The sequence below is a fragment of the Pteropus medius genome, unplaced genomic scaffold, assembly GCF_902729225.1.
Source record: "Pteropus medius unplaced genomic scaffold, Ma_sr-lr_union100, whole genome shotgun sequence".
NCBI classification, from domain to species: Eukaryota; Metazoa; Chordata; class Mammalia; order Chiroptera; family Pteropodidae; genus Pteropus; species Pteropus medius.
In genome coordinates, this window is record NW_024340695.1 from 4,103,500 (window position 1) to 4,131,437 (window position 27,938).

The 27,938-nt window shown below is 34.7% G+C and overlaps 1 protein-coding gene across 4 annotated transcripts in view; it reads left to right on the plus strand.

Moving 5' to 3' along the window:
- The window catches only part of LOC120603797 (nesprin-2-like), a 226,721-nt gene that overhangs the window by 81,269 nt on the left and 117,514 nt on the right, over positions 1–27,938 (plus strand). For all 4 annotated transcript variants that reach the window (XM_039864585.1, XM_039864589.1, XM_039864593.1 and 1 more), the window contains exons 12-30: positions 4,409–4,573; positions 5,188–5,300; positions 6,126–6,288; positions 7,662–7,740; positions 7,995–8,182; positions 9,506–9,670; positions 10,550–10,699; positions 11,869–12,042; positions 14,364–14,522; positions 14,791–14,964; positions 17,258–17,392; positions 18,793–18,951; positions 21,079–21,287; positions 21,442–21,532; positions 22,347–22,462; positions 23,061–23,187; positions 24,692–24,849; positions 25,670–25,820; positions 26,473–27,083. In XM_039864585.1, coding sequence (XP_039720519.1) covers positions 4,409–4,573; positions 5,188–5,300; positions 6,126–6,288; positions 7,662–7,740; positions 7,995–8,182; positions 9,506–9,670; positions 10,550–10,699; positions 11,869–12,042; positions 14,364–14,522; positions 14,791–14,964; positions 17,258–17,392; positions 18,793–18,951; positions 21,079–21,287; positions 21,442–21,532; positions 22,347–22,462; positions 23,061–23,187; positions 24,692–24,849; positions 25,670–25,820; positions 26,473–27,083 — 3,287 coding nt within the window. The remainder of the gene's footprint in view (positions 1–4,408; positions 4,574–5,187; positions 5,301–6,125; positions 6,289–7,661; positions 7,741–7,994; positions 8,183–9,505; positions 9,671–10,549; positions 10,700–11,868; positions 12,043–14,363; positions 14,523–14,790; positions 14,965–17,257; positions 17,393–18,792; positions 18,952–21,078; positions 21,288–21,441; positions 21,533–22,346; positions 22,463–23,060; positions 23,188–24,691; positions 24,850–25,669; positions 25,821–26,472; positions 27,084–27,938) is intronic.

A 27,938-nucleotide genomic window follows, 5' to 3' on the forward strand; every position in this document is an offset into this window, starting at 1 on the left:
TTCTGATGCTGCCTCTGTGACACATCGTTTCCTTCATTTACTTTCATCCTATAAAATGCATCTCTTAACAGGCAGTGAGCATATAGTTGAGTTTTGCTTTCTTATTCACTCTGACAGTCTCTGCTTTTTAATTGAAATGCTTAGTCAGTTAATAGTTAATGTAATTATTGATCGGGTTCAATTTAGGTTAACATTTTACTCTTTATTCCCTCTTTTTTTGTATCTCTATTCTTTCTCTTCTTCATTTTCAATTATCTTAACATTTTTGGAATTCTATTTCAACTTATCTGTTGGATTTTTGGTTCTATCTCTTATCATATTTTAAGTGGGATTACATTATTCATTCTAAAATGTTTACAGCCTACTTAAAGTTATACAACTTCTTAGTTACTGTGTAACTTCCTATAACATGCAGAATATTGCAGTTAAATTGATTCATTTATCTCTTTCTTTATTCTGTCGTTACTTTACATATAAATATATATGATACAAACATGTTTTTAAGTTCCCAGGACTATGTTATATATTTTTGCTTACAAGTCATATTTTAAAGAAATTAAGAGAAAAATTAGTCTTTTATATTATTTAGATATTTACCATTTCAAGTGTTCTTCATTTCTTCCTAGAGATTTGAGTTTCCATCTGAACTTACATCCCTTAACTGAAAAACTTCCTTTAACTTATAATGCAGGTCCGTGGGGAGCTAATTCTTAGTTTTCTTTGATGTCTAAATGTCTTTATTTTACTTTTATTCGTTTTTAAACATCTTTATTGAGGTATAGTGTACACACCATAAAATTCACTCATTTTAAATGGAAAATTAAATGATTTTTAGTGAATTTACAGAGTAGCAACAGACATCGTATAATCTGTAAGTCAAAATAACTCTTTGGCCCTAGAAAAGTTTACCAGTCCCTGCTGTCTCTTGGCTGTCAGGAGCAACAGCCCATTTTAGAATACATTCACACCATTTATGAAGTGTGTTAAATAGTAGCCTAGTGGCTTAAAAGAGCCACCCTTTAGGTGTCCGAATTTTCAAGAAATAGTCCAAAAGTCTTCTAATCAAGCTGCAGTGCTCATTGCGTTCTCAGCTTGTGTTCTGATCACAGCTTTGACAGTGGCCCGGGTCAAGGGCAGGAGCTGTCTGTTATGAATCTTTGACAAAATGGAAGGAGAGGAAGAGATATGGTATGTATAGTTCAGGCTGTTCCAGGCCACAGAGACATAGCCTAATTTTCTGAAATAAGAGCTGGAAAAATTACCCAAAATAATGATAAAAACCGTAAAAAGAACTATTTGATAGTAACTTGAAAATCCATTCCTTAGGTAGAATACAGCTCATTTTCTTAGTATAGCAAAATGAGACATATTAAGTTAAAGTCATCAGGTATCTAAAAGTCAATACCATCTAGACAGTTTTTGGTTCAATTGTTTGAGAACCCAGATATCTCAAAGCATCATATCATAGTAAATGGTTTCATTTTAAGCCTGCTATCGAAAATAGCAATGCTATGTTATTTTGACCTAACGAGATCTTATATACATTTTCAGCCAAATTCAAAAGTGGTTTCCAACAATGAGAAAGAAAGTGTAGAACCAGTTATTTAAGCTGAGTGGGAAAGGAGAGGATTGAAAGGTAAACACTGCCTTCTATCTTTCCTCTTCTGACTGCTACATAGAGGACAGCCCTAAGTCAGAAAGCACACACGTGATTTCATTCCAAAAATAGATAGTTTTCTTTTAGTTGTGAAAGAATAACAGTTGAATTAGAGGCATTCTTAGCCTCTCTGTAATTCAATCATTTATTAGTTTTCTGGTTTATTTTTATTTTTTTTGGCAAACGCACAAATAATTTAGATATAATAGAAGTACATGCTAACTTGTTTATATTAAAAACTTGTAATAATGAAAACTTATTTCCATTATTTTTCTAACTGGAGGCTTAATGGTATATAGTTAATTATTTAATAAGATTGTAGATTTTTTTTTGCCGTATACCTTTTGAGAACATAAATTTGTAAGGCAATTAAAGTGAAACAAAATACTGCATGATATCACTTATATGTAGAACCTAAAAAAAAAAATAGTCAAACTCAGAAGCAGTAGAAAAGTGGTTGTCAGAGGCTGGTAGCTATGGGAAATAGGGAGAAGTTAGTAAAAAGGTATAAGCTTTCAGCTATAAGATGAATAGGTTCTAAGGATCTAATGTAAAACATGGTGTTTATAGTTGATAACACTGAATTATATCATTGAAATTTGCTAATAGAACAATTTATGTGGTCTCACCCAAAAAAAAAAAAAGTAAATATGTGAAGTGATGGATATGTTAATTACCTGGATGGTAGCAATTCGTTCACAATGTGTACATATATCAAATCACCACAGTGTGCACTTTAAATATCTTATAATTTTATTTGTCACTTATACCTCAATAAAACTGAAAAAACAATGCAAAACCTGTAATAGTAATGCTTCTATTTTATGAATAGTTCCACTTGACGGCCTTAAAGGAGCCTCACTTTGTCCTCACTTAACACCTTTATATATGAGTAGTTGGTTAAATTTTTTCTTTAATATATTTTTTAAATTTTTTCTTTAATACCTTGCATGTAGTGAGTACCCAGTAAATGTTTTTGAATGAACTAATGATGAATCAAATAACCCGTATAGTATACAAACTTTGCCTATTCTTTCTTCTATATAAAAACAATTTAACTCTAATAGTGACAATTCATTTAGTAGAACTATAACAGAAAGAGAAAATACAGACTTACAGCTCATACTTTTGTTAGAGGAAGTCATTTAAGTGAAACAGATTTTGATTTGTTCTTGGTCTTCATAGGAGTGTCTTTGAAATGAGAATACCAAAAACGCCATTAAAGAGCTGTGTGAGTTCAGATAAAAAGCCACATTCTTAATGGAGTCATCAAGAGAGGAGGTAGTCTCAAAGCTGGGTTTTTATTTATTTTTATTTATTTTTTTAAGCGAGGCAACCCTTGGTTGACCTCACAGATCGCAAGAACCTTGTCAGCTTACAATCTCTTATTTTTTATACCTACAGCAAGTGGTCTTCCTAGGTGGTCTCCCAAGTACTAACCAGGCCCAACCCTGCTCAGCTTCTGAGATCAGACAGGTTCAGGCTTGTTCACGGTAGCATGGCTGTAGATTGGGTTTTTATTGTGTTTAAGAATTCTGGTAATCACTGTGCAGTTTGTGTTCTTCCAACGTTTTCCCCTGGCCCTTCTACTTGATGCTGTTTTATCACTGACCACACTTTACTATAACCGTGTACTTGTCTGCTTCCCTGGCTAGGTGTTTCAGGCAAGAGCTGTAACTTTTATTTATCTGGTTGACCCTCAGATGTAGAGGGTTGTGTTAAACTTACTCTTCTCTCATGGCACGTGGGTTTGGGTAAGGCCTACTCTTATTTTTTATTCACTTGTTTAATTTTATTTCCTTTTATACCTATGCCGTCCTTCCATTTCCCTTTCTCATTAGGCCACTATTATGATGTGCTTAATGTCTATCTTTAATTTATATGTTTTTACAAAGCAAGTATTGTATTTATGTATCCATATATTTTTAAGTTGCCATGTGTGTACATCTGATTTGCATCTAGCTGTTGCACAGTTCTTTGTGGTGTGTGGCCACCATGTCTCCTTTCTATTCCAAAAGCCTTCTGTATATCTTTTTCCCCAGCTCTTAGCATAATAGGTTATTCGTGAATTTTTGCTGAATGAATGAATGAATGAGTGAGTGAGTGAATGTGTAAGTGTGTGAGTGAGTGAGTTTTAACAGTGCTTAACAGTGGGGGAAATCCAGGTAGCAGGGGCAGCAGGAGCCAGTCCTGGGAGTGCAGTCAGTGTTTGGGGAAATATGTAGCTGGCATTTGTGTGACTCGTATGCATGTAGGGAGTGGTGGGAAGGCTGAGGAAGAAGTTCACCTGCATCGTGGGGGGCTTTGATGAAGGACAAATATTTAGGAAATACAGTAGAGATATCTAATGTGAATATACAATTAGGGCTAGTGAGGAAAATATAAATCCATGTGCAAGATATAGTTGTAATGTCAGAGAACACAAAGGCATACAACGTTTCAAATCATGATCATTCATTATAGTAGTCTACCCCTGCTTTGAGGGATGCTTTAAATATTTCTAATTTCCCTCTCATAACTGATTATGGATTTATCAAAACATTTGTTTTTATCCTTGTGTTCTTTGGGTTTTAAACAAATTATCTTGTCATGCAGCAAGTAGCCAAATGATATTTAGAACTAAGAAGTTTACACATTGATAAAGATTTTCTCGACTGACAGATCAGAGAAACTTTAAAGAATTAAATGTGCTATGTGTGAAGAAATAAACTAGTAGAATGTCTGCTGAAGAACACCCTCCCTTTTTTTCAGATTAATATGTGGCAAACAAAGCTGAACGATGACTTGCCCTCACCCCTCCATCAAGTTGAAGCTTGGCTCCAGGAGGTAGAAGAGCTTATGGATGAAGATTTGCCAGCCTCCCAGGATAACTGTGAAGCCATAGTTCTAATGCAAGAGAAAATGGCTTTATTCAAGGTTGGAAAAGAAAAAAGAAGCACTGAAAAGTCTATACTTTGTTAGGGACTCTTCTTGAGAAGGACTTTGTCCTAGCAAGAAGGGAAAGAACTATAGTGGGTATTTGAGGATGGTTTAGAATGATTCCTTGGGAGATGTATGGGACCCGGAGGATACCTTCACATTCGTCATGAGCATTACACTAGTTTAAAGGTAGAAACAATAAGAATAGCATCTAGTAAGTTTTAAAGTAACTCTAAAGTATGACAGAAAAGGAGGCGGGAGGCTGGTTTAAAAAGTGAGAGATTGGTTTCTCAATAAAATGGCGTGAAAGAATTTGATGTATGAGGTTTATACATTTGGGCCCATAAAAGAATGGAAAAATACATCCAAAAACAAAAGATTTTAATAACGCTTTTGCAAAAGAAACTGCAGTCTGCCTCTTTGTAAAAGTGTTCTAGTTTAAACATTTATGATGAAAATATTTATTTATAAAATCTTAATTAAAAACAGAAAAGGCTTTATGATTTTTTTGAAAAAAGATGCAATGCATACACAGTGAATAAGATTGACCAACCCTCATTTATAGTGTTTGGCAATAAATCTGGTTCATGTCATGCTTAATTTCTTTTCAGAGTCTGATGGACAAATTTGACTGTCATTTGAATACTCTCCTGGTATTCGAAAACAGAGATGAAAAACATTTGCCATTGGTACCATCTTATAAATTGGAGGAAATGAAAAGACGGTTTGTAACACTACCATTTCGCATGTTTGAGCACTAACATGGTGCTAAGGGGACCAGAAAAATAGATATTTAGATAATTTCTGATATGTGTTCTTTAAATCTTGGTAACAGTACCTTCTTGTTTTATGTATTAGTAACATTATATCACACAAACATACTTCATCTTTTTATTGGATGGTGGGATGTGGTGGTAGAAAAAGTTCTGGACTTAGAATAAGGAACTAAGCTCTGTATCTTGGTTCTGGCCAAGTTACTCTGTCTCTCTGAACATGTTTCCTCATATGTAAATATAGGATAATGTTAATCCTATTCATGTCTCATAAGGATACTGGGTGAAATGGGAGGAGGTAAATGAAAGCACTTTATAAACTCTAAAACAGTGCTAATATAGAGATTATTTAATTGATGGTTGTCCACATCATCTCTTTTCTCATTATTCATAAGCAGCTTATCAGGATGATTACAGAGAGTATTAGCCTTAATGAAAGCTGTTTTTAATATATAACGTTGAAATTAGAGTTGCATTAGTTATACAGAAGTTTTCAAATTTAGTAAAATAGCTTGGAGGTTAACATTTTATTACAGTATTTCTCAATAGGAATAGTTTCTTCAGAAAACGTTCTGTTAGGTGTTTTCACCTTAGAAATTGTTGTTATGTATCTAGCCACAATGTTTGTTTTACTTTGTTTAAAAAAGATTTGAGGACACATCTGACTACCATGTGTTTAAAAGAAAAAGTTAGAGCCCCAATATTTTTTAAAATGCCAAACATATATCTCAACATTCGGCCATAATACTAAGTTAAATTCTAAAACTCTTTTCCAGAATCAACAACATTTCGGGAAAAAAATTCATTCCACTTCTACAATTTCATTACTATAAGTATTCAGTCCTTGGTTTACTAGATGAAGTGAAATCAAAATTAGATGTTTGGAACGTAAAATATGGGAGCAAAGAATCTGTGGAATTATTGATGGAAGACTGGCATGTAAGCTTCTTTATTTCATGGCTTAGATAACTATTCTACATGTCTGGGTGCTGGGTTTGCATTTTTTTTTTTTTTTTTGGCACAGTTTTGGCCTGAAAAGGTTCTGAGATGCATTTTTTTGGTAGCTTTCATTAGCTTAAAAATTGCCTGGAGAAAAGAATTACAGGTAGTCAAATAACACATCAGGAAAGAGTAAGAAAGAGAAAACAGCATTATTTACTACAACAGGGGAGGTTGTATTAACCAGGCAAAGTAACATAATAGAGAAAGTTTTGAAGTTATTTCCACTAAAAATTCCTACTTTCACTTATTGGACACCTTGTTTAATATTTTTTTCCTACTCAGATTCATGGGTTTATTCAAAATTAAATTATTCTTAGAACATTTTAATCTTAGCCTTTTAGTTTTGAGAGTGGGAAAAGCAGTAGTGCTATCATGAGGCTTTTTTAGGGGAGGGGATTTACCTCTTACACTTTATAGGAAAAAATGTTCAGGTGATTTAAATATATGTGTGTTCATTTATAAATTACAACTAAAGCATCTTAGAAATGTCTTTTCTACAATTAGTCCTTATCATCTTTTTGTTTCCTTTTTGGTATGAGAGACAAAAAAGAAAAATCCAAGATTAGTTAAAAAATGGAAAAACATGATGAAGAGAGATTTTACAATTTATGACTTAAATGTTGTACATTCCCAGATAGGAAGCATCATTCTAAATTAGACTAAATTTTGAATATTTTCATTTCTTGTCTTTGATTTAAAAATTTTTTTCCATTTAAATAATCATACCATTGGCATATAATAAGTTCACAATACATATGAGTATTTAATTAACTCTGTACTTTTCCATAGCAGAATTTGCTTGCAATAGGACACATCATAATTTGATTAATGGTAGTTTTTCAAATGCTTTTACACGATGGATGGTATCTATTTATAATTTACTCTAATATATCTAATCGAAAATTATTCAGTGTTAATAAAACATATGAAATAAAAGAAACTAATACAAATTATGCAGTATTAATAAATATGTGAAGTAGGAGATTTTCACATTGCTATTTTTAACGTGCCTTTTCCCATGAGACAGGAAAACCATTGTAGAACCCCATCACCACACTCAGATAAACTTTTCAGATTTCATACCTCCATAATATCTGTGTTCACACTTATGTCTCCTAGACCTTAACTATCTTTCTTTTTGATTTGCTCTTCTTTTTCTACCCAAATATGTAATATTAAAACCTTAAGAAATTTTGGCCCTTAAGTGTTTCATCAGTAAACGTATGTGTGTTTACGTGTCTCTATCTGGATTTCTTGATACATTTTAAAAAGTAAAAACTGTTCTTATGTTTCCGCCCCGCCCCCCCCAGAAATTTATTGAAGAAAAAGAGTTCCTCGCTCAACTTGAAACATCTTTTCAAAAATGTGAAGAAATTCATAAGAATTTGGGTAAAGCTACATAATTACTTTTTGATGGAATGACCATCACTTAAAATAGCATTTCATCTGTTTCTTTTTCTTTGTAATGTTTTAGAAATTGGTTTTATATGTGTGTTTTCTTTGGAAAATCTTTGCATTCACTTTTAATATTAAAGTACATATTTATTTTGCCTTTGTTAATTAATATGTAAATATTTTTCTTAACAGTATTTTATTAATAAAAAACTTTTTGAGATTATTTTCTTGTTTTGTCAACATTATAGGTGGAGAATATCAGAGTATTAGTGAACAATATATGATGCTGGAAGATAATATTTCTGTGTATAGGAAAAGCATATATAATGTGAAGTCCACTCTACAAAAAGTTCTGACATGTTGGGCTACTTACATAGAAAATCTTCGCTTACTAAAGGCTTGTTTTGAGGAGACAAAGAAGGAACAGATTAAAGAGGTATTTGCATTCTAATGGCACCTACTCAATTGTATTTCTTGTTGTTCGTGTGTTGCTTTGTTTTTTGGAGACCCTCATTTTCCGTCTAAAAATGAGAGGCTGGGGAAGAGTAAGCATGACAATTGGAACATTCTCTAGAGTTTAGAAAGAGTTTAGTTTCTTCCTAATATAACCTCCAAAAGGAAGTTTTCTCCTCACTATAGGTTTTACAAAAACGTACACACACAGCTTTATTGAAGTATAATTTACATACACAGTGTAGCCTTTGAAAGATATAGTGCCACATTCTTTGGAAAGGAAATAAAAGACTTGGAGTACCAGATAGCATATAGACATTTAAAAAATAAATTGATGTTTTAAAAGTTTAATTTTTCCATTTGAGTGAATACCTTTGTGCTCTAAAACCTTCCTGAGTTTCTAGAGGAGGAAAAGCAAAATACCTCAGATTTCTATAGAGCTATAGAAGAAATTTCAGTGTAATTCATTATTGTTGTCATTTGTTATACATGTAATAATTTGTTTTATGATTATTTTCTGAGGTAGTTTTTCTTTTTTGTTTTCCTCTGTTGCAAATGGCTATAGATGACCTCTCAGATTAAACATTTTCCAAGTAGCTCAATGGAAAATCAGCTGTTTATATGAAAGTAAAATTTATGTAAATGTATGAGTGCAAAAAGAATATTGGAGAGCTTAGTGAGTCATTACTTCTCCCTGTTGCGTATACTGATACTAGAAATTCAAATCTTTGGCTTTTGACAGTTCTTCTGTTTTTAAAGATCTTTTATTAAAATTCACATAACTCTGAGAAAAATAAAACTTTATACTTGGCGGTTCCCAAACTCTGCTAAGGTTCTCTGAGCTGCAAGAGAGTACTCTCGAGATAATTTAAATTTTGAGGGAGACACAGCAACGTCAATCTGTTGGACACCATGCAAATTATTTCTAAGTTGTTTGGCCCTGACTACTTAAAAATGAGAACTTTTAGATCATCCTTCTGACATTGGGAATCCATGAAAAAATTGCTGAGACTTAAAGGCACTGTGAACTAATAAAATTTGAGAACATTTGCTCTAAGCTCATTACCCATGTAGAAAGATCAATCAGTTGCTTCCTAAAAGTCCAGGGCCAGGAATGATGACAGACAGCTGGCACCTGCCAATTAGTGATTAAGTATGAAGAGATAGACCAATAAGGATGGGGGAATCTTCCAAGTGGAGGGTTAGAGTCTCTGCAAAAACCTTATGCTCACTTTTGCTTAGAATCAACTCTAAAATAGACAAATATTTTGTCATTAAAATATTATGTTGCTTATATGTTATGTAGGTTCCCTTTGAGACACTATCCCAGTGGAATCTAGAACATACTACTTTAAATGAAGTGGGAAATTTCTTAATTCAAGTCAGCAATGATGAAGTTGGATCATCTATTTCTAAAGAACTGAGAAGGTTGAATAAAAGATGGAGAAAGTTTATCCCCAAAACTCATCTGGTAAGTTTTTTTTTTCGTTTGTTTGTTTGTTTTTGGTAGTAGCTTCATTGAGATAAAATTTATATACCATACAATTCACTAATTTAAAGTATATAACTCAGGGGTTTTTTTTGTATATTCAGAATTTTTGTATATGCAGCCATCACCATAATCAATTTGAGAACATTTTCATCACCTCATAAAGAAACTCTGTACCCATTAGCAGTCACTCCTCACTTTCTCCAAACCTCCCAGTCCTAGGCAACCACTAATCCACTTCATAACTCTAAAGATTTGCCTATTTTGGATATTTCACATAAATGAAATTATATAATATGTGGTCTTTCGTTTCCGGCATTTTTCACTTAGAGTAATGTTTTCAAGGATCATCCATGTAGCATATTATTAGTACTTCATTCCTTTTTATTGGCAAATAATAGTCTGTTGTATGGCGATGCCACATTTTATTTAATCATTAATCAGTTCATGTATTTGGCTTCTTTCTACCTTTTCAGCTATTATGAATAATGTTCCTGTGAACATTCATGTACATGTTTTTGTGTGTGCATATGACATACAGCTTTCTGTTTGAAATTCTTTTACCATTAAAAAATAGCAGAAGCATTTTTGCCTGCTAGATTTCAAGCTCCTTGAGAACATATACTGTGCTTTATTTATCTTTATATTTAGCATAGTGTTTAGAAAAAGAAGACCTTCAATAAATAATTTTTGAATTTAAGTTTTTAAGTTATTTTGTTTCTTATTCTTAACAATTTGAGATTGAAGTGTTTTGTGGGAAATGTTCATATTTTCAAATATATTATGTCCATTTATTGTTGATGATATATCTTAGCATAGAAATTATAAGCATGAAATTTTATGACATTAATTTTTTTATAGGAATTGAAGCTGCCACTTATAAAAATACAGAACCAGCCCATTCTTGACAGTTCTGGAAATATTCAGCTATCTAAAGAAGAAAAAGTAACTGTTGATTTTTCAACAGATATGTCAGTAGAACTTCCTGAAAATCACAATCAGAATATAAAGGTAAAATAGTCATACTTTATGGATTCCATTTCTATATAGAAATAATTTAACTTCACTGTTTTTATTTTGAAAAAACCATATTGTTGGAACAGTGGTAAATGTGATTATTAGCTAACACTTAAAGTATAATCATTTTCTAGTAAAATGCTTAGGTGGCCCCCTTCATGAAATGTCCTTTAATGTTCAAGCCTGTGTCCCTCACCTACGGAGGAGTTCCGCAACCATGCAAAGCAGTCATGACTTCTGAGCTGTGGAAATGTTTTCTTCAGATTACTTCCGACTAGTGCTCAGAAATTGTCTAGCGTCGGGCTAGCCTCTGGCCTGGGTCCTGCTTCCTCTCCGTAAAATGGGGGAAAATATAATCTTTATTTCTTGCTTCATTGGGTAATTTAGAGGGTGATTTTAGATTATAGATAAGAAAAGGAACACAAAATAAAAATCGTACACAGGTAAAATATAATACCTATGGTTTTTAAATGTGTCTCTTTCAGAATAATAACATAAAATTTTACTTAAGAATGTAGTATTTAATTGTCTTTGGCCAGTTGCTATAATGGAGTGCCAGGGTTTTCCTACTAAGTATAAGAAAACTTAATAAGAGAAAATCTTGAAAGATCTGAATTTGTCAATGTACTTTTAGAATAGAAGAATACGGAATACTGTATTCTTATGCGTTTAAAATATCTGATTAAAAATAACTTTAAGAATGTATTTATCATATAATGCTGTGGCATATCAACCTATAGGCTATTGAGAGATTATTAATGGGAAAAGGCTTAATTTTGTTGAAATTTGATTCTCTTTTCTTGACAATGTTTTACAACTGCTATTGCTAATAGCTAGATTTAATTAAATTGTATATAAGGTTTAGAATGTGTTTATACAATCAATACCTTAATTTTATAAGTTTTTATCTTATATGTAAAATGGGGATAAGAGTAGCTGATAGGAATGATATTATCATTAAAATATATGTAAACAAACCTTTTAATATTTAAGAAATATGTACTATGATAAAGTGTTATTATCATTGTTCAAAAACTAAGTCTTAAATCATTAAAATAAGTTGAATTGGCACTATTCAGGAAAAACAGATATAACTTTTTAAAGTTAATTATTTTATAATGTAAATGTTGTCATTTTCTTTGTGATCATTTTGAATGTTGTAGGCTGAGGAAGAACATGAAAAAGAAAATGGAAAATCTGCACGGCAACTAAATGTGGCTGAAGAGATTGAAAAACTCATTGGACAAGTGGAAATCTGGGAGGCAGAAATCAAATCTGTTTCGGATCTTCTGAGACATCAAGGTGATATAGATACCTCAATGGAAGAATCTCTACAGGTATGAGTGTAAAAATATTAAAGGACAGCTTTCATGGTTGTAGACTTATGTATTAAGATAAATGAAAAGTTTTAGAGTTAAGAGTAATAAGACTACTGTTTGAATATTCTTTGTTTGGGGTTTATAATGGTATAGAGTCTCATCCCTAGTCATTTGCTGTGATTTTGCTTGAAGACAAGATAGATTAGAAGACCACTGATAATACCTTTTGAGTCTAAGTTCTTCAACTAATTTTCCCAGCTGCAAAATGGAGAGTAAAATGTTCTCTTGTTTCAGAGGGCAGTGAAATGAGAGAGTCCAATCTCATATAGCTCAGTGTAGTATGAATGTAAGAGTTTATACAGTCTAGGCTTTGGTAGCTCATCCACTGATTAAGCCGCTTTTCCTTCTTAACGTGATGTAAGGAGGATGACAGATGTTGTTAAAACTCCACTCTGTCTTTATTCTCAGATAGTCGACTCATTGAAAAGCAATGAGGCAAGAGTGTGTTTTAATATCATTCAGTTCCTCTGGGAATGAAGTTACAATTGTGGTTTTTACTGAGTTCCAAGCTCAGCCATAAAACTTATGGAGCATGTCATAAATTACAATAAGATGGAAAGTTCCTAGGAAAAAAAAGAACGTTTATGTAATTTTTAAAAATCTACGTTTCTGAAAAGGTGTATCTATATAGCATTTTGTGTTTTCATTTGTTTATGAGTGATACTTCCTATTGCTTTGAAAATATTATATAAACTTACCTGTGCAATCTTGCTTTTCTAATTTAATTTTTATATGTATTTATTTGTTGTATCTGGAATTTATTTCAGTAAAAGAAATGAGTGAGGAATGAGAAATTCAGTATTTAAAAAATATTACAAAAAATAACAATGATCTCTCTTATAAACAGGGAAAATGCTTATGTGGTAGAATATACTTCTGTTAAGAAGGAATTAAGTAGATCTTTATTGGATCAAGATATATGTAAAGCAAGAAATGCAAGTTACTGAACAGTATGGCTTACGTGATCTTTTTCTTTTTAAAACAGTTGCTTTTTTATCCTTTATGCATTTATATCCATAGAAAAATATGTATAAAGATATACAAAAAACTAACTCTATCTTGATCCTGCATTATGCCCACCTCTTAGCACATTTCCTCGCACATAGTAGGTATAAAGCATTTTTTGAAGAATGTGTGAATAATTGATTAAATGACAACTGAGGAGAGATAGGGAAGAAGGGGAACTTTTCCTTTATATGCTGTACCTTTCTATTTTCGTTCCAACATTTTCCATGAGCTTTTGGTACTTTCATAATTAAAAAGGGAAATTTTGAAATTATAAATGAACGTGCTAATTTTAGACATTCAAATAATGAGTTAAAGTTTAAAGAAGAAAATAAAAATCACCCTAATTCCACTGCTCTAAGATAAACAAGATCAACATTTACATAATTGACATCCTACAGTATTTCTGATTTATCATTCTCATGCCACTCTTGAGTTGTAAGTAAAATTTTTTTTTGATAATTTGATAACTGAAAATACCTTATTTTAATTTGTACTTATTTGATTAAATGTAAGATTGAACTGTCTTATATTCATTAGTTCTTTTTTCTGTGATTAATCTGTTCTTGTGTTTTCTGAGTTTTCTTTGGGATCTTATTATTTTTCTTGTTGAAATTATGAACTCATTGAATCATGACCCATTTTCATTTGTGTAGCAGATATTTTTACCAAATTGTTGACTTTTAAGTTGTTTAGTTTATTTATATAGAAAATTTAAAAATTTATGTAGCCGTTTCTGTCGCTACTCTTATGTCTGAAAAGGCCCTCCACACCCAGAGAACAGATCAATTTTCATGGATGATTTCTCCTTTTTATAGTTTCATATTTTATATATAACTTTCTGATACATCTGAGATTTGTTTTTTATAGTCTATATAAAGCATGGGTCTCAAAATATGATTTTTCAAATCATTTTCTCCAGTGACATTTATCAAATTCCTTTCCAACTGATTTGACTTAGAGCAACTTAATTTTAAAGTTTATTATTATTCTCTTAACTTATTTTTCTCTCTATTGGCATTGTATTAGTTCTAGTCTTTATTTTATTGACGTGCTTAGTATATAAAGAATAATCTATAAAAGAGTATGTTGCTCAGGATCTCATTGTATTAATATAAATTTAAAAATGAGTTTTTTAAATAACATTTTTAGAGTATACATTTGTCTCATTTTAGATTAATAATTAACTTTTTATGATTTTTCTGATGAGCTTCTTAATGTTTAACATATAATCAGAATGTTTATAGTGGTCTCACTTTAATTTTTTTAAATAGCATCTTATTGCCAAAGGCTCTATGTATGAAGAGCTTGTGTCCAGAATGGAAGACACTTTACAAATGGATGTACAAAATATTTCAAGCCAGGAGTCCCTCCAACATGTTCTCAAAGCTGGACTTCAGGCAAAGATTCAAGAAGCTAAAGAGAGAGTCCAGGTCTTGCTTTGATATTCCATATTTCGTGATTTTAATCTTTAAAACTGAGTGGTCAGTGGGAGGACAGGAAAGAGATGGGGTTTGCACTGTAGTTTGGAAATGTTTTGTAAAATATTACTTTTGCATTATATTTCTTTTTATAGTTTATAGCATATTGGAAAATACCAATATATTAAATAGGATATTCTTATGTCTAGTGGGAAAATATTAGTTGCTACTAAAAGAAGTTGAGCCAAGTGTTAACTTGCGAATTTTTTTGTCTTAACAGATCAACATGATAAACTTAGTTGCAATGTTGAAGAACTCAACTGATGTTTCACCAGACCTGGATGTCAGGCGGAAGGTGGAAGAATCACTGAAGGAACTGGAATCATACATTACAAGGGCTGAGGAGTTACTTGGCCAAAGAGAGAGCCAGAGTGGACTCATTTCAAAATATAAGGTGGGACTCTTTCAGCCGTCAAATGTAGTGTGTTTATTATTTAGCTACCCATAATTTGAAATCAAAATGTTTCCATCACTGTAATTATATACAGCGTTATTGTAACTTTTAAAAATTTACCAGTTTTATTCATTATTCCCCAGAGACTCTTAAAAATAAACATTCAAAGGAAGAATTTTTAAAATTTAGAATATTATTATAGACCTGCCAAATGGATTCAGTGATATAGTGTAAAGAGCACAACTGACTCTTATGACATCGAGTAAGAATTTAATTTCTCTGGCTTTTTTAATCACTAAAACAGGCATAATAATTCTAGCACTATCCAGCTGCCAAACTTATTGTGAGGCTTTAAATCAAAATAAAGTGTGTGAAGACACTTTGAGTAGTTAAAATTCTCCAAATGTAAAATAAAACTATTATTAAAATGCTTCGATACAAGTTATTTTTGGGTGCATGTTTACCGATAAAGATCCAGTAATGTTTTGTACGGAGACAGTTTTAGGCTGATTTTTCATGGTTTGATGGGCAGCTTAAAATGTATCCACGTTAGACTCTTATTAATTAACACGGTGGGAGGTACTTGGTGGGGTGAATAGGAAGTAAAAGTAAAACAAGATCTCTATCCTTGGACTGCTGGAGAGCTAGGGTAATACATGTTGTTTCCTATGTTCATTTATTCAGTAGTTAACACCCTTCTCGAATGTTTAAAATGAGTTAGGCATTTTGTGGGAGGTAGAGATGAAGTAAAGCAATATGTCCAGTGCCACTGCGTCCAGTCTCAGGAGCAGGCCCTCCCGTAACAGCTGCTCCGTCCTCATGTGGCCTCCTTCTCTTTTCTGGGCCTCAACCCTATTTTGGCTCTCAGGATTGATAGCCATACTGAACCTTAGTATCAGCCATTTCAACATTGCTTTTCCCACAGCTATCTTATGCCGGTTGTACTTTGCTAGCTACCAACTTTGACCAATTCCTTGTCTTTTTTCCCCCCACTTTTACTCTCAGATTACTGTGAGTGCTGAACTGACCTTAAGAATCTCTGGTTCTTTTAAATAATCCTAGGTTGGATTTCCAGGGAATAGATTTCGTCATTTCAAGGAGAGAAGGAAAAAGAAAAAGTAGATGCTCCAGACCTCTTCTCTTCCGGAGAGAAGACTCAGAAGTGTCAGTCGGTTTTCACACCATTTTCCTTCACCGACCACCTTCCTTTTGGAATCTGAGGCTAGGGATTTACTCCCTTTGTGCCTGGCATTTAGTGAAGTAGATGCAAGGTCCATACCCTGTCAGGTACTTCCCTGAGACCTCTGTGTCTCCCAGGACAGGGGTCATAGGAGCCCCCTGCTAGCATATAGGGTTAGAATATTTCCCTAGGTCATAAACCCAGCAGGAGGCCTTCGAGGAGGTCTCTGGGGCTCAGCATTGTACCTTTTCTGTGCTAGGCCCATAATAAATAATGTAATGAGTATGTGGACGAATTCCCACCCTTCTTAATTGCCTTCTCCCCTACAATTACTTTTGTCTTCTCATCCCCTACAGATTTTCTGCCTCTTTCACAAGGCCCACACTGTTTTTTCTTCTGTCATTCTCCAATTACCTAAGCCAGGTTTCTGCTCTTAGAGTATTATTGCCAGGTAATACTCTATAAGAGCGAGTAAGTGTGAGGTAAGGAGCAGACACGTTCCTGGCAAGGCAGTCCCCATCCCTCATCACTGCCCCTCTTTCTGTGGGATGGGACTACCAATGTGGTTAGTCCATGGAAAGATAATGTTGCCTTACAGCATAAAATGCTTATGTACAATATTAAATATTTGCCATATCAACACTACTATAAATTGTCTCATTGTAACACTAATCTCTAATACACACTGGTATACCCTTCATATTGTGTTGCTTATGCAGTGGATTGCTGCTCAATACTTAAGAATTTTATAGGAAACTTTGCCAGTGGCTCATTACTCTGCACAACAAGCCTTTTAATTATTTTTCAAAGGGGCAACAAAAATCGTTATCATAAAGAAGTCTTTATCTGGGCCTCAAATGTGTAACTACATTTCAATAAGAAATATTTAGCAATTTTTTTTCAAAGGAATTCAGGCATGCAAATGGAATATCAACCCCACTTTATGAAGAGAAGTCTCCCTTAAATCTTTAACTAGTCTTCATAGAGTCCTTTTCCTGGTTCTACCTGTGAAAGACCTACCAAAATTAGCTTTGAGGACTTGGCAATAGAATGAGGCTTTCATGGTCTCATTTGCATGTTTTTGTTTGTTTGTTTGTATTTTGTTTTTTTTAGGAAGCCCTATTAATTTTTAATTCTAAAAGTCTGGCCAAGTATTTGAAAGCTGTTGAAGAACTGAAAAAGAATGTAACTGAGAATGTAAAACTGTCTTTGGAAGAAAAGAGTAGAGATGTCTGTGCCAAGTGGGAGGTAAGAACACGCATTTGTACGTGGGGCTTAAGCTTATGACTCTGACCCTGGAGCTGTTTGGCGTCAGTCATTTTTGGTGGTGCCCCTGTCCACTCTGTATCACAGAGGGCTGATCCCTGGAGGTTGTGCATCTCAGCTCCTGCAGCACTTGGCTTCTGTCTGTGTTCAACCAGTGACGACACTAGAGATTAGAGGGCTGCATGGAGGTGGGGAAAAGGGAGAGTCCAGAGGCTTTCTTTTCTTCTCTCTCAGACAGTGTCTATGGCAGCCGTGTCTCCCCCTGGCTGCAGGTTCCATAATTCCAGACTCTGGTGGTTGACCCTTCTGCCTGGGCTCCACTGAAGTTTCCAGCCCAGTAGTGGTAGTAACTTTGTGCTGCTGCTGATCTCTGGATTACCTTATTGTCCCCTCTTTGGCCTTCATCTCTTGTGTAATCAGTCCCTTGCATATAATTCTCTCTGTGTTAAATAGTTAGTGTTTTCTCATTTTCTGATTGGATCCTGACTAAGATAACACATCGCCACATATGGACACATATACCCAGAGTTTCATAGGTATAGGCTTTGGTGGCAAGTACACAGACCTGTATTCAGCAGCTGTGCCCCTGGCAAGTTGCTAACCACTAGGAGCTTCACTGATAAAATGGGAATAATTCCACTGACTTGGCAGGATTGCTGTAAGGATTTATATAAAGTACCCACCACAGAGATTGTGTTCAGTAAATGGTATTTAGTATTTACTATGTGTGTGTGTATGAATATATGGAGAGAATAAAGTAATATAATTGAATATATTCTCATAAAGGTCTTCTTAAAACACATTTTGAAATAAACTATTTTAGAGCAATTTTAGATTTACAGAGATAGTACAATTATTACAGTTATTACAGAGATAGTAGAAAGAGTTCCATTTTATCCCATGCCCAGTTTTTCCTATTATTAACATCTTACATTAATGTAGTATCTTTGTCACAACTAATGGACTAATCTTGATACATCATTAACTAAATTTATACTTTATTCATATTTCCAGTTTTCTGTCAATGTTCTTTTTTATGTTTCATAATCTCATCCAGATTATACATTATAGTAACTTGTTATTTTTGCATAGGCTCAGATGTGTATTTTATATATGTTTTCTCCCAGTCTGCAGCTTGTCTTTTAATTCTCTTAACAGTGTCTTTCCCAGCTAAAACACATTTTTAGTTGTTAGAAAGAAAAAAAATATGTTTATGGATCTGGTATACATTTAAACATCCTCCCCAAAGACACAAAGATGAATCAGAATTTCATAAGCTCTGTTTCTCTCCTTTGTTACTACAAGTATTTTTTATTGTGTTTTTAATGAAAACCTTTTTAATACATTCTGTTCCCATGGTTAATATGTGCCTTTGTTTGCAGTCTCTTCAACATGAAATGTCTTTGTATATTCAACAACTAAAAATAGACATTGAAAAAGGAAAACTCAGTGACAGTATTTCAAGACTCGAAAAACAAATAAATAAAGAGAAGAAACTAATTCGCAGAGGAAAGACGAAGGGTCTCATCAAGGAACATGAGGTAAACCACCTGTTTCTATTTACATTTTGTGGTTTTTCTTAAAGGGTTGTCTATATCTTTTACTTAGGATTAAATCTGCTCTGAAAATTACATCAGCCGTCAGGTCCTCTGGGGATTATCTCATATACAGTTTGAGTTGTAACTAGAGCCTGCGCTTCTTGCTTTTTAGAAGTGAGAAAAAATTCAGCATTGAGTTAATATTTCATGACTTTTCTGATATGTTTCAGTGGCTCCGTCCTTGAGACTGGTTACAAACATGTCACCTGTTGCTGAAGCACCCACAGTTGCTTTCAGTGAGGACACAGTGTCCTCAGAAGCACAGCTTTTGTGAAAGATATCAAATCAGGGTGTAAACCAACTGGGGCAGACCTAATAATCTCCTTTTGACCCTCATCCTATTTGAACGCTTCTGTGTTTTAGATAGTACTGACCCCTCTTTTCATTTCCTTTAAACTTTTTTTTTGCTGTGGCTTTCCTAGTGTCAATCTTCCTTGTTTTTTCTTATTTTTCGGTGGGGAGGGGATGCTTCTTTATAGTGTACTTCACAAATACCCCTTTTTAATTTTGTTATCTTAATGTTTTATTTTGGGGGGTCTGTTTTTGGCTAATTTCATCCTTGCTCTAGGCCATTTTCTGCACTCTGGGGTTTTAGCTGCCCTCTCTACAGTGATGGCCCTAAATCTTTATCTCCAGCTGAGCCGTTTCCTCTGAGCTTTCCTCTGTTTCTAACTGAGACATCACCAGTGTTCTTCAGAGACGTCACATTCAGCATGTTCAAAAAACGAACCAATAATCTCTCTCCTCAAATGTTCCTTCCCTTTACACATCCTGGTTATGAAAGACTTTGCCATCTCAGAACTCCCTTTGCATCTTCCCTTTTCCTTCCCACTTAGCCTTAATGGAGTTAGGTCCCAGGTCTCATCTGTTACACTTCAGAACAACTGCTGCTTTTTCTTCTTTTCCATCAGAGTTGCCACTTCCCTCAGCCCAGGTTATTTTCTCAGCACGATGAAGGTTACATCATGTTCCAAACGCATCACCAGAGCTGCCCCTTTGAACCACAGACCTTATGCCACTGACTTACCTGACAACCAGGATGTCTCCAGACTCCTTAGGAGGCCATGCAAGTCCTTCATTCTCTGGCATCAGGATATGCCTTCAGCATCTCTTTCTCTGTGTTGTGCCCTCCAGCCGTACGAGGCTACTTGTCCTTTCTGAACATCTGGAGCTTTTCTTTTGGCTGCCGCTTCTGCTAGGAATGCCCTCTCTCATCTTTTGTCTGGAAGACTCCTATGCCTTTCTGCATCGAGCTCAGCTGGTTTCCTCATGTGGAGTAGGTTTTCTCCGTCTTAACAGACAGAGAAGGCGGGCAGTGTCTCTGTCCTAACACTCGTTGCACTGTGAGCTCATTATGTGTGTGACTGCTCTAGGGGAGGAAAAAGTTCTCCTTGAGAACTTTTAGGGTCCCTGGCTGGGTCCGAAAATTAAACTGACAGAGATTACCAAGAGAAAAGCATATACATGTTATCGAATTTTTTACATGTACCACAGGAGCCTTTACAAAAGATTGAAGATCCAAAGAAGTGACAAGAGCAGGAGTCTTTTATACCTTTTAGACAAAGGTATACATTTGAGAAGAACTGACAAGACAAAGGGATTTGGGCTAGGGGCTAGTGAATGGTGAAGAAGTAACTAATAGGATAAGGGTTAGTTTAACATTTGTTTGCAGATTCCTCTGGCCCCTGTTATGTGGGCTGATGAGAATCTGTTTCCAGTAAAGGGAGACTTTATTTCCTGTCTTTAGGCAGAAAAGGAGGAGTTTTTCCTGTATTTACTGCTTCTTAATTGCCTTCAGCCCAAAATAATCTTGTCAAAGAGGCATATATTTTGGGGTGACATATTTTGGTGTCCTTCACTACATTACTAGACTGCGGTGATTCCCTTTAGGCCTGACAGCCTCATCTTTATTTTCCCAGTGACTGCTATGCTACCACAGCAGGCACACCGTGGACAGGCCTATGAAGGATCATCTTGTTAAAGCCACGCACATCTGTTAGTTTCTAATCCTCATGGACTAATCATGTAAACTCATTTGAAAAACATTTCCTGCTTTATTTCCTCAATTAGGCCTGCTTTTCTGAGGAAGGCAGTCTATACCAGCTTGATCACCACATGGTTGTCCTGCGGGAACTGTGTGAAGAGCTGACTTCGCAGAAGAGTCAACAGGAAGTGAGGAGAGTGCTCAGAGATTATGAACAAAAGATAGAAAGACTTCGGAAATGTGCTTCCGAGATTCACATGGCACTGCAGCCCACGGGAGGCACGTCGAAAAACAAGTTAGTGCTTCATAAGAATAGCTTTGCATCAGGGAAAAAAATGAGATAAAGCCTCTTGCAAAATCAAATAACATTGAGTATTATTTATTATTCATTCTTCTTTAGGCTTCATTTTTTCCCTCTATTTCAATATGCAATTTTCATTTCTTCCTAGGGGGTCCGTGAACACATCTGAGAATGGAGGGAGGAATGCCCACAGTGAGGCGCCATCTGCAAGATCAGATAATCAGCCATCAACTGAAAAGGTGTCAAAAGTGGATAACATATTTTAGAAATAAACCTAATGAAAAAGGCCAAGTGTACAATAATCACTTCTCATTAAGTGTTGGTTTTAATTATTTGCTTGTTTTCATCAGCTGAGAATTCCTACCTAAATAATGCAAGGAATATCACTTTTCAAAGAATTAGAATGAACCAAAGCTATAGCAAGCATAACAATCTTATGTTGAGGATACAAACAGTTCTTTCAAAAAGAGACTATTTGAACCATTATAAATGCATGTTGACTGTGCACATTACTATTGAAGTAATAGAAGAGGCTGAGTTTCATCTGTACAGATGCCTCAGCATCACTGAATTGAATTAGTTCATTTATTATTTGTCTTTTTCTCATTGTAATTTCTTTTACTTTCCTTGAGAATTAAATTTTCATTTAGAATTCTAGGTAAGTGGGCATTTACTGTATTTCACAGCCCAGACAGTCAGTCAGTCAGAAGGTGTGGGGAAGGAACGAGGTATATTTGTTCTCAGAAGTCTGCTCCTGCATGCTGGATTTCTGTCTGCTTGTGGCTGTGGCTATGTGGTCACAAGAAGAAAGAGCATTTAGGGGTTGGGAGAACTCACTATGCTGACTTATTAATTAGAAAATGAGACTCAGTCTAATAATAATCTCTTCTGTCCTATGGAAAGACCTTTCTCTGAGCTGAGAAACCTCAAATTATATTATCTCCTGGTTTGGGTTATAAAGAATCGGTGATATGCCTTTGCATCATAAAATGTTTATCTTTTCTAGATAAGTATATTGAATATTCTATGTTTATTATTTGCATATTTACTTAGGCAATGGAGTCGATTCAAAAATTGAGTCTGGAATCAGAGTTAAAGCCTCAACAGGAAGAAAATACGGAGAAGTTTGAAAAGGATCACAATACATCTATGAATAGTTTACTAGAGAGGTAAACACTTTTTCTTATACGCATTTTATTAGTTTCGAATGTATAGTACATTGGTTAGACATTTATATAGTTTATGAAACGATCACCCAATTACTCTATCGCCCCTCTGGCTCTACGTATGGCCATTACATTACCACCGACTGCATTCCCTATGCCGTGATCCGCATCCCCGTGACCATCTCTTAACTACTAATTTGTACTTCTTTAACCCTTCACGCCTTTCTCCCAGCCCCCCAACCTCCCTCCCCTCTGGCTGTCACCACACTGTCCTCTGTATTTGTAAGTCTGTTTTGGATTAGTTCGTTCCTTTTGTTTCTTAGATTCTACATATAAGTGATATCATATGGTATTTATCTTTCTTCGCTCAGCATAATAAGAGGTAAACTCTTTAAACAACTGGAAAGTCCTCCAAATATCTTTCATCGATGAAACATGTTATACTTTAATAAGTTTTTATTGCCTTTTAGTCAATTTTTACATGTGGTCTAGTAACTTAAACAGAAATTCCCTGGGGTTTCCTCATGCATGATCAACAGGAATTAAAAAAATTTTTGTTTTATTTTTTAAATTTAGTAATGTCACATTTAATTTTTCCCAGGTATGAAATACACAGAGAAACTCTTGAACTACACCTGCAAAACAACAAATTCAGAATTACTGCTGATTTCCCAAGTGACAAGGAAAGAAGTAGTGCTTGTCTGCAGGAAAAACTGACAGATCTACAGGTAATTATTAAAAATATTATTAGAGAAGTTTATCTTTTATTAGAAAATAATGCCATCATGAGTTTAGGTTTCACCATTTTTGCTGAGGTCAAAAACAAGAACTCACTTTGTTGGATTGCATTTCTAATGTCACCCAATTCCAGAAAGTGATTTGCATCCAAGCACCAAACCCAGGAAAGACTTTGGTTCAGGGTCTTAATTTATTGCTCATGCTCAATTTGATACTCTAGATACTGTGGTTTGCAAAATGTTGGATTATTCTTGGGATGGGAATGAGAATTTAGATGAGTCGGTGAAAACAATGTGTTTGGAGGCAGTTTCAACCAACACTGCTTCTGTGTTGCTCTAAAGTTAATAATACATGAAAACCCTACATATTTGTTTCAGTTGCTCATCATCTTAACCAAATTGTCACAGTGTCTATCTGATGTTGGGCAATAAGGAAGGGGGCAGGCAGTGGAGAGAGTTTTCACTCTTAAGTGCTGATCTTCCTGGAGAGCCATCAGAAGAAGTATTGCATTTGATTCAGGAGCTATAGAAAAACTGTCTATTGATGGGGCACATCAATTATAAACTCTGCAAATAAATACCTTCCTTATTTTGAAGATGATCTGTGCATTGCAGCATTTGTTGGATGCTTGGAAGTACACTTGAGTGAGCATTCACAGAAAACCCATCAGGTAGAGAAAGGGCCATGGGTGGTTCCTGCAGTACCCTCCCGTATTTTCTAGTTTCCGTCTTCCTTTCATGATGCCAGTTCCTGAGTCATACTCTACTGTCTGGCTCTTCTTTATTTTCCCTTTGCATAAACAAAATTCATAAGTTATAATATCTATTGTTCAAGTAGTGGATTTGGCATGTCTTCAACGCAATTAAGAAATTGTCGCATGACCTTGCTCCAGGGACTGAATAATGAGTTGGTTAGAAAAGCTATACTAATCCTTGGGGAAAGTGAAGAACAAATTATACTAGTGAGCGTGCAGTAAAATTTCGTAGTAGTGTTTTTTTGTTTTTGTTTTTTTTTTAAGAACTAAGATAAGTAGCTGAAATGGTGTAGAATTTTTAGGTGTTTAAATATAAATCATAAATTAACTTTATTCACTTCTCATTTGATAGAAGTAATTTTGGTTAACTCCAAATTTCTTTTATTTTAGGGAGAAACAAAGATTTATTATCTAGAGGAAATAGAATATCTCTTCTTACTTCTGTATGTGTCTTTCTGAATCGTATTCTGTGCACCTACGTAACTTAGGGGAAGGGAGTTAGGGTTCCATTGAAAGCCACGTTGTTCGGCTCCCTTGACTTCATTAAATGGGTCCCCGGACAGCGCAGTTAATACCATTGTTCCCTGAAGGATACTTCATTTGTAAATGGTTAGAAAATATTTTTAAAAGGTATTTTCATGTGAAACTTTGTGCCCACAGTTGGTGGATGTCTCATTTTGTACGAACAGAATAATTGTGTCTATTAACCCATTAGTTGTTAATTTATTTGTTTCATCTAGGTCTTAAAAAATGAAACTGATGCTTGCTGGAAAGAGTTCGAAATCACTTCACTGAGGTTAGAAGAGCTTGAGAGTGACATAAAGAAGCCTTTTATAATTAAAGTAAGAGACAGATTAAAGGAAAAAGAGAGCGAGTTTCAGATGACTCTTAATAACAGGTATGGTTCTGAGATCTATTAATAATGAATTTACTAAATTTTTTAAATGCCATTTTAAGCTATATCAACTATGTTACTTTATTTAGTTGTCACAACAGTAAGAGAGGCTACCATTATGATTGCCATTTTACTGATGAGCAAACTGATAGGGATGTTAAATAACCTAACCCCAAGCCACACCACTGGCCAGAGGCTTAGCTAGAACCTCAAGCCTGTTGAAGTTCTAGCTCTCTCCCCTTGAGTGTGAATTTGGCTATGTCACATAAAGTCTCTGGGCCTTGATTTCCTTATTTCTAAAATGAGAGTGCTGTTATTACTCCTATACATAGGATGTGCATCCCCAGTACATATCCCCATTTTGTATAGGAGGAAATGAGGCTCAGAGTCTATATGTTAATTATCCAGAGTCACACATTTCAATTTATTATTGTAGAGCCTATTCTTGGAACTCTATTATATTTCTACAAATAAAATAATTAGTATTCATAATGAGATTTCTTTGTCATCAAGGCAAAGTTAAATTACATTCAGTAATTGTATTTTGAAATAGAGGGAAAGGCTTAGTATAGTTTACCATTTTCCATTCAGTGTGTTATCTATTAAATTATTAAGAATATTTGGCTATAGCAAACAACTCATTCTTTGGCATTTTGGATTGTTGGGTTTGGGTTTTAAAGTGGTGATCTGTACATATCATTGCATGTATATTTATTGGACAGTTATTTTCTGTTCTTGGTTAAGTAATGACCTTAATATGTTTCATAGGATATTGTTTTGCTGTGTTTTCTTTCCCCTCATGTTTGGTTTATTTTTCATCCAGAATGGAGTCTTTAGAGGCCGCATTGCAGATTGTGTTACCTGTGGAGAAGGAATCGCTTCTTCTCTGTGGCTCAGACCTGCTTCTTCTCCATGAAGTAGCTGTTCAGGAATTTCATCTCACCGATGCTGATGGCATTTACCAAAACCTGAGGGTAAATATAAATTCTCACAGTATATTTATAGAATAATTGATTCAGATATTTATGCATTTTTAATTATACATCAAGAGTATATATTTAGAATACAAGCCATGACAGAAAAATCTTCAATAATTTAGTAGACTTGTTATTTATTTCTCAACTCTTTAATTCCTTTCAAATTTGGAAGTAGATACCGTGGAATAAGTAATGAAGTATTTTCCTTGAATTAGAAATGAAGGGTTTCTTATAAATGCCTTTTCCAATGACTGAAATCTTAAATATCATACTAGACTCATATACCTATGTTAGAATATTCCACAGATTACTTATTCCAAATCCTATTTTTAATAAATAAGTTTTTTCAGATTATAAACAGATATCTCAACAGTTCAATCTTTAATTATTTTCACTGAAGCAATAGATTTATATACTTGTTTTCTTTTGGAGATTGAAACATCAGGAAGGGTATCAGATAATAAAACAGTTAGGCCATCTGATCATTTGTCATCAAAATGTTTCCTTCTGTTAAAACTGGCAGCCCCGGTTAAACTGAGAAGCGGTTTTCTAGATTTAAGTCTAGTTACATAATTTGAGGTTAGTTTCTGACGTGCAGTCTTTCGTTTTTCTGCCTCAGTCTTTTCAGCTTTTCTTACCTTTATTTTAGGATATCCAAGATTCCATAGCAAAACAGATCGAAATCTGTAACAATTTGGAGCAGTCGGGCAACTTTGCATTAAAGGAATTACACCCACTTGAACTACATGCAACACAGAACATTATACTACAACACAGAGGGCAACTCGAAGAGATGAACCACAGGGTCCAGAGGAGTAAAGATGCGCTCAGGGCTCTGGAAGATTTTTTGGCTTCTCTGAGAGCAGCCGAACTCTCCGTTGAGCTTGTTACAGACCTTTCAGCCTCAGGTTCACAGGTGGTACCAGAAAATACTTTGACTGTAAAATATAAAGAGGGAGAAATTTATCTGATGAAAGATAAGGCCAGACATTTGGATAAACGTTTGAAGATGCTTGACATAAGCTTTAAAGATGCCGAACGGGGTGAAGATACTTCCTGTGAAAAACTTCTTGATGCTTTATCCAAAAATCTATTTGAGACACGCGGCTATGGCGGACAGGAGGAACTCACTGAAGAAGACAGATTACTGGAGGCTTGTATTTTCAAAAATAGTGAACTCTTGAAAAATATTCAAGATGTGCACAATCAGATCTGTAAAATTGGTCTTAAGGATCCAACTGTCCCAGCTGTAAAACAACGGTAAATATTGTTTCCATCCATTTCCATCCAAGGTGACACTTTTCTGTACTTCCAGATACCTACTAGGTGAAATACGTGCTTCCTGTGTCTTTCCATTTCTATCCCATCCCACCCTATTCAGTGTTCAGCATTCTTTTCTCTAGACCTTTCAAATAAGCTTTTTTCTTGTTGATATTGTGCCTTTACCAAATGTTACATAATTCTTTTTTTTTTTAAACTTTTCATTCTCATTGACAAAGGAGTAGTGAAATTAGATATGCATAAAGGACATGAGTTGCTTCCAAGTCCCTTTAGGGGTATTTATCAGGGTATTCTCCTGATGGAGGAGACCTGGAAAACTCCACACATTTGATAAGAAAGAAACAAGTGGTGGCAGATGCACATGCCATACTTTGTCTCGACTTCTTCCTTCATTATTTGATTCCTCCTCTTCCTCCCAACAAGATTAGGGTGGGGACTGAATTGGGGGTTTTTGGGGGGACACGAGATTGAACTAAGCTAAGGTTAGTGTTGATTCTGGAGACTGAGCAGAATTGGGGTAAACTGAGTTTGGTAAGCCTTCTGTATGAGTGCTGCTGTTTTAACTCTGGCATTCAAAGTCAGCCTCTAGGTCTTGAAAACAAAAATGTTAGCAAGAGTCACTTTTCCTTCCCTTTCTAAATCTCTCCCACTTTCTGTCTCCTCTGCCCACTTCTCATCCCTCAGGTTCAGTAATTTCTTGCATCTGTTTAGCTGATCAAGCTCTTTCCTCTGAAATTTCCCTGTGGCCTTAGTCTTAAGGAGACTTCCATTCCTCAGTGCCTAGTTCTTAATGAGGTATTAAACTAATTACTGATGTAGTGATTCAGTCATTGT